The 12,526-nt window shown below is 44.7% G+C and overlaps 1 protein-coding gene across 8 annotated transcripts in view; it reads right to left on the bottom strand.

Annotated features, from left to right (window-relative positions):
• The window catches only part of IRAG1 (inositol 1,4,5-triphosphate receptor associated 1), a 178,313-nt gene that overhangs the window by 6,843 nt on the left and 158,944 nt on the right, over positions 1 to 12,526 (bottom strand). For all 8 annotated transcript variants that reach the window (XM_049713589.1, XM_049713588.1, XM_033404521.2 and 5 more), the window contains 3 exons: positions 12,069 to 12,133; positions 2,751 to 2,870; positions 1,301 to 1,432 (listed from right to left, as the gene is read on the bottom strand). In XM_049713589.1, coding sequence (XP_049569546.1) covers positions 1,301 to 1,432; positions 2,751 to 2,870; positions 12,069 to 12,133 — 317 coding nt within the window. The remainder of the gene's footprint in view (positions 1 to 1,300; positions 1,433 to 2,750; positions 2,871 to 12,068; positions 12,134 to 12,526) is intronic.

The following is a 12,526-nucleotide window of genomic DNA, read 5'->3' as shown; positions in this document are numbered from 1 at the left end:
GACCAGGAGCTGGACAGAGGGGAAGCCGGGCACAGGCTCACTTCCTCTGGGATTTCATGAAATGGGAGGGACAATCTCCCAAGATCAAATTAGCTAGATAAGGATTCCAGCCCTGTGCTTTGTAAACCAGACTGTTTATATTCCATGTACTCTCTCTGTTTAGTTCTCTTTTGTTCTTTCCCAGTGTTTGGAAGGGTTAGAAGTCCCAGCCTGTGTTTCTGTTTTGAAGGGAGCCAAAGAAAGGGCTGAAGCCCAGGCCTGGGCTTGACTGCATTAAAGGAGAGAAGACAGTCTGGTGGCCTGGAAAACAAGAGCAGAGGACACCCAGGAGGGACAGAAGACCAAGAAGGATAGGAACAAGCCACTTGGAATAGGGACTGTGCTTTCATTGTGAAAACTGGGCTTCTCTCCTTAGGGGAGGTGGTGTGCCCTTGCACAGGTTTGTTTCCAATAGTGAAGCCCTTTCTCCAGCTCTCCCCTTGAACACTGGGGTTGACTCATGCAGACTGACACCTCTCACTCTGGTTGAATCTTCCACCAACTAGGCTCTACTGGTCATTCCTATGTGTTTTGAAGCATGTCCATCTCACTTCTAATCTGCATTTTATTACCTTGTTCATTGGGTGCATGTGATTTCCAGAGTCTGCCAGCAATGAGGCACAGACACATACCCTGTCCCAAAGGTAGCAGCTGATTAGATTAATTGATTAAGATGCAGGATCTACATTACCTCTATCTACTGTTACATATATCTTTCATGATTTAGTGGAAAATGCACTTGAAATATAAAGTATATTAAAAGGAAAAATCCAAGTATTTCCAAACCAAAGTGAAAACAATGTCCAGACGACCAAACTTGTTTGATCACCATGGAAAGAACCTGTTGGACACTTCCTTTGCCACAAAGTTGAGTTCATCCCCTACCTCCCTGTGTTCTCTCTGTCCCAGCTCCCCTCTAGGGCTTCAGGCCAACTTCCTTGAACTTGGCTCTTTCATGGGAATGGTTGGGCAATGAGCTAACTGTGGTCCCTCGCATTTTCTCAGCTCCTGAGAACTGCTGGTTGCTGCTGGTCCAGCCCTTGACAACCCCTGACCCCTCAGCTCTTGCAAACATCCTCTTATTAACTATTTGAGCTCTTTGGGATTTCCTTTGCCTCCTCCTCCAACATGAGTGCCCTCTTGGTTTCTGTTGGCTGCTCACTCGGGCCCTAGACCCACAACTGCCCTGGACTGGCACCTCCAGGGATGTTGTGCAATGAAATGAATTGGGACCCATTTCAGCAATGGCGAGGGCTCCAACCTGCTTCTCTGCTCCTTTTCCTCTTCCTCAGTTTCTTCTGCCTCTTCAGCTTCCTCAGGGCTCTCGGTCTTCTGCTCTTCCTCCTCCTTCAGGTCTTGAAGCTCCTTGGTCTTCTTTAGACCTTCCTGGTATCTGGGAGGCAACAACGAACAATTGAGTCTGGAAAGGCCAGGGGCGGAGCATCCTTTCCTGAGTTGCTAGAGGAGGCACTGAGCATCTCTGATGATTACACACTCACTTCCTGTGGTTCCAAACAAGAGGAAAAAGCTGGGAAGCTCCACCGCATCCTATGGTGGCTCCTGTCAGGGTGATTTCCCCTCACCCCTCGGCCATTCTTCCTGTTTATGTGAAAGTGTGACAAAAGAGACAGGGAAAAAATATGGGTGCAGAGTCTCCTGGCTGGATTCTTCTACAAACCATTTGGGAGGGCTAAGGACTGTGTGGCCTTGGAGCCTCAGCTCCTCCCCTGTAAAAAGGAGAGGCTGGCACTCATTGCACGGATGTTGGAACATTTTGAGGAAGTGCCAGGTGTATGGTTTGACCTGGGGAAGGTGACACCTGTCACACAGGCTTGTTGGGAAGCTTTGTGAAAGTGAAAGGCACACAGGTTCACAGTAAATGTTCACAAAGCTGATGGAAGCATTCACTCCCCTGCATTCTAAGTACAGAGGACAGGTGTGGGTGAAAAGACAGGCTTTCCAAGAGAAACCCTCTGACTTCCTTCTCCCAGGTTTAATATTACCTTGAACATAATTTTTGCTTGTCCTACAGCTGAGTGTTTAAGGCTAGCACAGTTGGGTTGGGGCAACCCCACCACGGTGCAGGTGGCCACCACACCGAAGCCCACAGGTCCCACGTCAGAGGGAAGCTGTATCTCCCTCAGGAGCTACTGGGAAAGAAGCTCAGGACGTGGTACCTGGACAGAGGTACTTCTCTACCTGGCTTAGCTGGGGCCTTGCTCAGTATTCTGCCTCATCAGTGACTAACAACGAGCCAAAAGTGCTATTGAAGCTCAATTAGAGAAGGGGGCAGCTGAAAGGGGACTCCTTTGACAGGAAGAAGGGATGGCTGGGGCAGTTCCAGGAAGTGGGGCTGCAGCTGCTCCTGGGCACTGCTGGCAGTGGCGTGACTGCTCTGGGCATGTGTCAGGAAGCCTCAGGCACCACCAAGAGGAACCCACCCAGGGCCCCTGATTTCCAGATCATTCTGGTGGCTTTCTGCCTAAAAAAGAGGGCAGCCTAGTTATTATCTACCACACACTCTTGCCTCGTTTCCTCCTGTCTTTCCTGTGGAACAGTACTGCTCTTTCCTATGTAGTTCCTTACTCAGGCAAGGAGGTCCCAGGGCCACGGGTTGCTTCCCTAAATCCTCTAAGAGACAGGAAAGGCCCGTGGGAAGGTATCTTTTGAGCAATGCCAGGTGACCTCAGGGCTGCTGAAGGCTGACTCACCCCTTCTTGTATGCTTCTTCCTCCATCCTGGCCTTGGTCTCCTGGCTAAACCCCTCCAGGCAGCTTGGAGTCGGGACAGAAGCAGAGGCCTCACAATCCAGGTCCCCGTTCGTCTTCCCACTAGCAAGAAGAAGGAAGTACAGGGCGTCCTTTCAGGGACAGATGGGACTTCTGAAAACCAAACCATGTCTTTGTTCTGTTCCTGGCCGGAAGTGAGGAAACTCATTCTGGATTGAATTTATTTCAATCTTTCTACCTTAAGATTTTATAAAGGCCTTAGTCCATGAATCCTCCTTGGGCCCCCAGACATCAAGTACTGCACCAGCTTGCCTTTTTCCTCCTGCTCTCTAATCCACTTTTATTCTTATACCAGGAGAGGCTCTGAGTGGACAGACAGATATTGGGAGCTCCAGGGCACTAAGAGGAGGAAGATGGAGGTGGACCAAACGTTCAGAGTCATCCCATCCCTGTAGTCCATCTTCTGCTTCATTCATGTAAATATCTACCCAGTGCCAAGTCACAGGCACCTTGTAATGTGCTGGGGATACATTAGAAAACAAAAGAAAAGGTCTTTGCCAACACGGAGCACAGCAGGAGAGAATGCCCAAAAAAGGAAAGAAAAAATATGAAATTAATTACAAATTGTGATAACTTTTATGAGAGAAACAAACTCTGTGCAATGACAGAAAATAATGAGGAGAGAATCTGCTTAGATTGAGTGGCCAGAAAAGGCCTCTCAGAGATGGAGTAACTGAAGCACAGACCTGAAAGATGAGAAGTCAGCCACATCTATAGCAGAGGGAAGATCTTCCCAGGTAGAGGATCCAGGATGTGTGAACACCTCGGGATACAAAAGATGTGGAGATGTTTGAGGAACTGAAGAGGAGCAATGAGGTAAGAATTAACTTCTGGACAAGATTTTTGATGCCTGTGAGGTATCCAGGTGGAGATGTCAAGTTGGTAGTTGGATATACCAAAGTGAGTGAGAGAAGAGCTCTAGGCTGGAGATATTCAGAATATAGATGGTATTTAAAGCCAGGGGAATGGATAAGACTGTCTGGGGACATAGTATGAGGAAAATTGAGAAGAGGACCCAGGACCAAGCCACAGGCATCTCTGTCCTTAGTTCAGGTGGAGGAGGAGCCTGTGGAGGAGCTGAGAAGTAGCAGCCACAGAGGTAAGAGGAGAACCCGGAGAGCATGGAGTCCTGGGAGCTGAGAGAGTGTAAGCAGCTCTTTGCAGGAAACTGCCCTCAGCAGGAAGCCCATTTTCTTGTCACTTTAGCAAAGCTATATTGTAATTAACTTTTTTTTTCCTGTGACGATTTTTTTTTTTGGAATAACATTTTTTACAATGTTGTGTTCGTTTCCGCTGTAGAGCAAAGTGAATCAGCTATACGTATACAAATATCCCCTCCTTTTTGGATTTCCTTCCCATTTAGGTCACCGCAGAGCACTGAGTAGAGTTCCTTGTGCTATACAGTAGGTTCTCATTAGTTATCTATTTTATACATAGTAGTGTATATATGTCAATCTCAATCTCCCAGTTCATCCCACCACCACCCCTTCTCCCCTTGGTGTCCATATGTTTGTTCTCTCAAATAGGTTCATCTGTACCATTTTTCTAGATTCCACATATGTGCATTAATATATGATATTTGTTTTTCTCTTTTGGACTTACTTCACTCTGTATGACAGTCTCTAGGTCCATCCATGTCTCTGAAAATGACACAGTTTTATTCCTTCTTATGGCTGAGTAATGTTCCATCGTATATATGTACCACATCTTCTTTATTCATTCCTCTGTTGATGGACATTTAGGTTGCTTCCATGTCCTGTGTATTGCAAATAGTGCTGCAATGAACACTGGGGTGCATGTATCTTTTGGAATTATGGTTTTCTCTGAGTATATGCCCAGGAGTGGGATTGCTGGGTCATATGGTAGTTCTAGTTTTAGTTTTTTAAGGAACCTCCAGACTGTTCTCCATAGTGGCTGTATCAATTTACATTCTCACCTAGAATGTAGGAGGGTTCCCTTTTCTTCACATCCTCTCCAGCATTTATTGTTTGTAGACTTTTTGATGATGGCCATCCTGTCTGGTCTGAGGTGATACCTCATTGTAGTTTTGATTTGCATTTCTCTAATAATTAGTGATGTTGAGCATCTTTTCATGTGCCTCTTGGCCATCTGTGTGTCTTCTTTGTAGAAATGTCTATTTAGGTCTTCTGCCCATTTTTTGGTTGGGTTGTTTGTTTTTTGATATTGAGCTGCATGAGCTGCTGGTATATTTTGGAGATTTACCCCTTGCCAGTTGCTTCCTTTGCAAATATTTTCTCCCATTCTGAGGATTGTCTTTTCGTCTTGTTTGTAGTTTCCTTTGCTGTGCAAAAGCTTTTAAGTTTCATTAGGTCCCATTTGTTTATTTTTGATTATTTCCCTTACTCTAGGAGGTGGGTCAAAAAAGATCTTGCTGCAATTTATGTCAAAGAGTGTTTTGCCTATGTTTTCCTCTAAGAGTTTTATAGTGTCCAGCCTTACATTTAGGTCTTTAATCCATTTTGAGTTTATTTTTGTGTATGCTGTTAGGGAGTGTTCTAATTTCATTCTTTTACATGTAGCTGTCCAGTTTTCCCAGTGCCACTTATTGAAGGGACTGTCTTTTTTCCATTGTTTATTCTTGCCTCCTTTGTCATTGATTAGGTGACCATAGGTGCATGGGTTTATCTCTGGACTTTCTATCCTGTTCCATTGATCTATATTTGTTTTTGTGCCAGTAGCATACTGTCTTGATTACTGTAGCTTTGTAGTATAGTCTGAAGTCCAGGAGCCTGATTCCTCCAGCTTCGTTTTTCTTTCTCAAGATTGTTTTCACTATTCGGGGTCTTTTGTGTTTCCATACAAAAGGTAAAATTTTTTGTTTTAATTCTGTGAAAAATATCCTTGGTAATTTGATAGGGATTGCATTGAATCTGTAGATTGCTTTGGGTAGTATAGTCATTTTCACAATATTGATTCTTCCGATCCAAGAACATGGTATATCTCTCCATCTGTTTGTGTCGTCTTTGATTTCTTTCATCAGTAACTTATAGTTTTCTGAGTACAGGTCTCTTACCCCTTTTAAGTCAGGCACCCCCATGCTCTACTCATCTCCAGCTCACGCACACCTTTCAAATCTTTTAATTACATGATACCTTGCCTAACTTGTTGGTTCTTTCCGTAGATCAAAGAGGTAGAAATGAAGAATAAGTAATTAACAGATGACCAGATCTCTTCCCTAGCTTCCCCTTCAGTAATCTCCCAAACAAACCGTGTGACCAAACTGTGTGAACAAGATAACATCTAGAGTGAACGAGCCTACATGCAGTGGGGGGATGGTGACCACTCTGACCCCCATTCCAATGACTAACTGAGATTACTTCCCTCCTTCCCTTTAAAAGTTTCATGGCTGAGCAGAATCTTTGGAGGTGGTTTTTGGGGACACTGAGTCCACCATCTCCCCAGATTGCCAGCATTCTGATTAAAGGCACCGTTCCTTTCTACTATTTGTGAGTAGTGATTTTGTAAGCAGCGCGCAGTGGGACCCCCATTTGATAACAAAAGGAGAGTGTGTCAAGGAGGGAGCATTAAGTGTGTCACGCACACACTTTTGAGAGCCCGAGTCAGATAAGTACAGAAAAGGCAACTATTGGATTGGATGACATGGAGGGCAAGAGGAGCTTTGGTTACACAGTAGGAGCAAAGACAGATTGGAACGGACTGAGGGAAGAATGGGAGGTGAGAAAGGGGGAGACGTAGACAGGAATTTGACAAGGACAGGGAATAGAAGACTGTCAGGGGAACAAGTAGCTGAAAAAGTGGGTCAAGGGATGAAAGCACATTTGAATGTGGATAGAAATGATCCAGTAGAGGAGATGAGAGAAAGGGGAGGACCAAAGGAATAAATTCTTTGAAAAAAGAAAGTAGGGACAGACCTTAGAAAGGTGGAGAAACTTCTCCTTGGTCATAACAAAGGGAGGAAGGAAATGAAGATGGTGAGCTGGGAGTTTGGCAAAGGAAGATGAGAGGGATCCTCCTATCTGATAGCTTAAATTTTCTCTATAAAATGGAAGACAAGGTCATCTGCTACAAGTGAGAGGTAGGTAGGTCTAGGAAGGCTTGAAGAGGGAAGAGAAGGTGTAAGAATCATGGGGTGGAGGTGGGGGGACACACGTGCTAGAAGATCACAGTAGGATGGCTGACGGTGCTGGGAGCCCATTTGAGGTATGAAATCATGAGTTTAAAGGAAGTATACTGGTGGCCATGCCTTCTCTATAAATCCTGCAGCTTACCTAGGTGTCTGGAATCCCAATGGGAGTCTTGTCATGGAGGAGCCCTCGAACGAGGCAGAACAGCGAGCAGAGCTTTTCAGCCAGGACTCTGAGAGATCACAGCTGCCACCCTCCCCGACCTCTTAGACAGGCTTTATGAGTCTCCTCATTCTCAGCATCAGTCTCCCATGTCTTGGTTTCCCTCAGACCTTGTAAAATTTACATTTCATCAGGCTGGAAACCAAAACCCATTGTGAACAAGAAAGATAATGCTCTAAAAATATCAGCTATTCATAACATTTCTCCTTTTTAAAATTACATTATCCATTCCCTTCCATGCGATCTTTGCCTAATGTGCCGTTTCCTATTTGTCCTAATGACTGGAACAAGAGCAGAAAAACACAGCTACAGCCAAGGGTAGGGAAAGCAATTATTTTATGAAATATGGTAGGGTGTAAAATGTTTACTGTTATTTCCTGACCCTTAGACTGAGCTTATAGTTCCTTAAATATCTTCTCCAACTATCTGGAATTTTCTCCCTATGCATTTTAAAGACTGTTCAAATACCTTTTCCTTTGTGGAACTGTTGCTAATGTTTTCCTCTGTCTCACACCCTCTGGTTAAAGTTGATCTCTCCCTCCCTTTATACCCTCATTGCACCTCTTTTATAGCATAACTTGGAGCTAGGGCACTTTTATGTTTTATACACATGTCCATCCCTCCATACGACTGTGATTGCAGGGAGACAGTCAGTTTGAATGGTGCTTGGTACATAGTAAGTGCCTTTAATTGTTTGCTGAGTTGTATTGACTTCACCGTGGCTCATCTCATCCCTGCCCGTTAATCTTACAAAATGGGCAGGTCCTCTATGTAAATGACTATGTCCTGAGAACTCAGTGCTTGGGTTGAGCTGAAGGAATCCCTATGCATGCCTATAAACGTGGAGCTGAGCACAGCTTGTGCCCACCTAAGGACTTCTGGGCCAGACACTCATGGATCTTGGCATCTATTCCTAGGCCATAATCTTGCATGCTTTCTTTCGGGGATGATTAATTAGAATAAGGCTCATTGCTCTCTCATGTCCACTGGGTCAAAAACATTTGTCATTGTGCTCAGCTCTCAGTAACATGAGGGGCTGTTTAATCAAAATGTGTTGTGTGACCTGCAGATATAGTAGAGTCTATTTTTTCCACATGGTTAACAATATTTGAAAGCGACTCCAATCCTTTCCAGTGGACAGATCTTACCTTCTCGGGCTCATCTAGGTCTCTAAGCCACCCCCACTGCTGAGGCTCCCTCAGACAAGCCCAGCCCGGGGGACCTGGGCTACAGTAGCTTCCTTAATCTCTGTTACTCAATCCCAGGTTTCTGGGGTCCACTACCAGTTGATTGAGGGCTAATCCATTCCAGAATACTATCAGCAAAGGGGAGTTGTTTACTGTAGATATTTAATGTCATATAAAACCTTGAAGCAATTTATCCTGAGGGTTCCCAAAGTGTAGCAAATGGTTATTTTACAAATTATAGTGAAAATTTGCTCTGCGATACAGCAGTTGAATGGCCCCCCTCATGAAAGCAGCCCTGTGCACCATCGCATCTACGCTGGCGCTGATCCCTCAGCGAATGGCTCTGTGTACACCCTCTGCCCCCACCCGCTCTGCCCTCCACTCCACACCCAGGCAGCCACCAGCTTCTTTCACAATAGCTCACGGGAGCTTTTTCAAAAATTGCTCTTAAATCCACTCTCTTCTCACCAGTCACACTGAGCTTCTTTCTGTTCTTCCAGCTGAGGGTCTATTAAGTGGTTAAGCACATGAATTCTGCTATCTGCTAGCTGTGTAACTTCAGGCAAGTGATGATTTCACTGAGTTTCAGTTTCCTCATCTATAAAATAAAGATATTAATAGTATACCTGCCTCGTGGTATTATTGTAAGGATTAAATGAGATCACTAATGTAAAGCAGTTAGAACAGCATTTGGCAAAAAGTAAGCATGTAATAAATAATAAGTATTGTAAGCATGGGATAAATCATCAGCAGTGTTCCTTGACTACTCCATACTTTCTTGCCTTAGAGCATGGAATGTTGTTAACCTCCTAGTCACCTGGTTAACTATATGACCTTCATGTTTCACTTTTAAAGTAAATTCCTAGAGGAAACATTTTCTAAGCCTCTGTTTCACTTTTAAAGTAAATTCCTAGAGGAAACATTTTCTAAGCCTCTGTCCCCTGACCCCCCATACCAAAACTGGGTTGCGTGATCATTTTCTTGTGTCTTACTCCCTTGGTAACCTGTACTTCCTTCTGATATCACCCATCACATTGTATTACAATAGGCTGTTTCCCATCTGTCTTTCCCATTATACTGCGAGCTCCTTGGGTGCATTCTAGGTGCCTGGCTCTTGGTTATTAATTGTTGAAGGAATGAAAAATGAAAGACTATGAATACATAGCTTTTTCTACTTATGAAACTGTTCTTGAGCCTTGTTCTATTTTAACCTTTAATACTAATTTTAAATATTACTCTCTCTATTTTTCTCTAAATCTACAGGTTCCTAGACCCTTGTTGAGGTGAAGAACAGGTTACTATGAAGTGACCTGCAAGAACAAGGTTCAGAATTCTCTCAAGTCATATTGGGAGTGCGGACTGCAGTTAGGTATTTGCTTGTGAAGTATCCACAGGCATTATGATCTTCTCATCATCTTTCATGTGCTTAGCCAATTCCCTACCTGCTTAGTCACTGTATGCTTAGGGAAATGTGAGATCATTTAAATACAGCAATCTAGAAAGCAATGCATATTAACACATAATGCATTATTTCTCTTTAACAGTATGGAAAAGGTGGCTAGAATCAACTGTATTTCTGTTAGAATGGAAGACACGAATTCATTTTCACTCACAGATTGTCTCATTGTCAGCCTCTTGGCAATCGATATTTCCAGTTCCGTAAATTTAGATGAAAATTACTTAGCATCTTTTAGAAATCCAGAGGGGGAAGCTGTTAGTCTGAATCCCTCCTCCTTTGAACATCCCCTCCCCTTTTTGCAGCCATCTTTATAGGCTGGGTATGTTCCCAACAGGCAAGTCAACTACAGCATGGGTAATGTATCATGGTGGTCTCTCTGAATAGCCCATAAGAATGAGCAGCAGACAGCTTCTTGCTTGACTTGCCTGAATCCTCACTCTGTCCCTATCTCTCCTGGTTCTAACCCCCTGGAATGGTGCTGCCACCTTTGATCCTCATTCGTTGCCACTCCTGATTCAGGGCTGCTGCCTGCTGTCCCCCATTTTGCACCTCGCCTGCTCCTACCAAGGATAGTTCAGGTTTTTGATGACCTCCACTGCCTCAGATGGAAGCTCTCAGCAGGCCTGAGCATTCATTCTACAGAGTCCAGGTCCTGCCCCATCATGAGAGTCTGCTGGGGAGAGAGGGGACATGGATTTTCTCCCTTAACCTGCTCTGCAGGTCGACAGTTAGGAATGGAGCCTTGCTGGGAAAAAGGGGTTGGTGTGTCCAAAGGCAGGACTGGAAGGGAGAATTTCAGTGCGCTTCTCACTCAGGGTATCAGATGACCATTTCTGGAGAAATTCAGAGACCATGGACTAGACACTATGACTTTAGGGACTTGGTAAAATTCTGTAGCCTCTGTTACTTCCACGTGGTTGTTAGTTTGTCACCCCTTTACAATGTCCCTGTAGTGATCAAGAAAACAAAGAAACAACATGCTACACACGCTACACAACATGAAGAACTTGTTAGCTTTCCCGGGGGTGAGGTGGCAAAGTGAGGAATTGTCTCGCAAACGTCAAGATTAATGGGGGGAGAGTCACTGAACGACAGGTTGGTGGTTGCATATTCTGAGAGGTGAGGAAAACAGGCTGAGTCTGGGGGTGGGGAGCTGGGAGTTTGTCTGTACTAAAAAAGGGGCCCAACACAGACATTCCTTGCCAGGCCAAGCCAAACTATTCTAACATCAATGAAAAATGAAGGACTAAAGCTGTCTCAAGGCAAGGAAGAAGGAAGAATAGAGGTGTATGTTTTACCAAATGAGGAAAGACACGTGGGGAAAGTTCTGAGAGGTGGCAGCTGTGATCCAGATGTTTTCCAGCAAGCAAATGAAAGAACTGGAAAAGCAAGTTATAAACTCCTCTGAGTATGTAGAAATAGCCTGCCTTGCTTTGGCTGAGGATAAAAAGACCTGCAAATTGCATAGGTGCCTAGAAAAGGCAGGCGTAGCAGACACTGTTTGTTGCAAATTCAATACTCACTCTCCCTCCTACTTCCTAAAAGCAACGTGATTTTGCTCATGAATTTACTCTTCTTCATGGAGCCATTTTGGTCAATGGCAAGCTGACACGCTCTTCCCATCTCTAGGGCATAGTTTAAGCCCATGATGACAATCTCATTCCTAAAGCCTGTGATTGGTTTAGAAAGGGAGCGTGTTCCAAATTTGCTAACAAGATAAGAAGGAAGACTGAAAAAAGATTTCTGAGTTCATTCCTAAGAAAGAAACATGGAAAGAGATGGTCCCTTTCTTCCTGTAGATGTGTCATGTCTGGATGAAATACCTGGAAGTAGTAGCCATTTGCCACAAACCTGCTGATGAAGTCAACATACAAAGTGGGCAGAGAAAAGGAAATTGTAGAGGTTGAGCTGGGGCCTTGCTGTACCACATCTGGAAAAGCCTCATCTGTGGACCTACTATTTAAACCTACTATTTAAACCCCTTCTTGTATCTGTAGCCCAAAGGATCCCATTGAATAAAGAAGGCTTCTGTCCCCTCTGGGCTCTTCTGGGACGGAGGCACACTTGGACTCAGCTGCAGCATCTTCCTGGTCCAGGAATTTTGCAAACTGGGTCTGAAATCTTCGTGGGTCTCAGAGTCCCATTCATTTCCCCTAGAACTTAATTTGCTTTCCATCGCATTTGGGGAGTGAGGTTGGGAGGAAAGGTGAGTTGGGGAAATTTCCTCAGAGATCCCCAAAGTTAAGAGGAAAAGGGACATACTTACTTTTCCAAAAGTGCAGGCAGTGCTGAGGGGACAGGTGGGTTGCCTTTCCCATTGGGTGATTCTGACTGAATGGAAAACAGGAGACAGAATTGAGGATCAGCTAGGAAGGAAGAAGCCCGGGCCGACAGGTTTCCAATGATGCTGGGAAGGGTTGCTGCTGCTCTTCTTTCCTCTTCCCCCTCCCCAAGCTTTCTAATCTGCATCTGAGCTCAGGCACTGGCCCTTCCTCAGGCCTTCTCTGCCCTCCTTTCCTGGGTGTTCTTTCCCTCTGGGGCACAGGCAATGTGCACATTTTCCTTCTCCTCTTCCAAGTTTTCTTGAATAAGGGAAAGAGTTTACATATTGAGGCTCCATTCTGGAGGGGAGCCATCAGTTTCTCTCTATTCCCTGTTTACTGACTTGGACTAAATACCAGGGAGGCTCTTACCAAATGCAGGTCCCAAGGCCCCTGGGATGGA

The sequence above is a fragment of the Orcinus orca genome, chromosome 8 (genome assembly GCF_937001465.1).
Source record: "Orcinus orca chromosome 8, mOrcOrc1.1, whole genome shotgun sequence".
NCBI classification, from domain to species: Eukaryota; Metazoa; Chordata; class Mammalia; order Artiodactyla; family Delphinidae; genus Orcinus; species Orcinus orca.
Note: the sequence above shows the minus strand (reverse complement) of the source record. Positions and strands in the feature narration are given on the sequence as shown.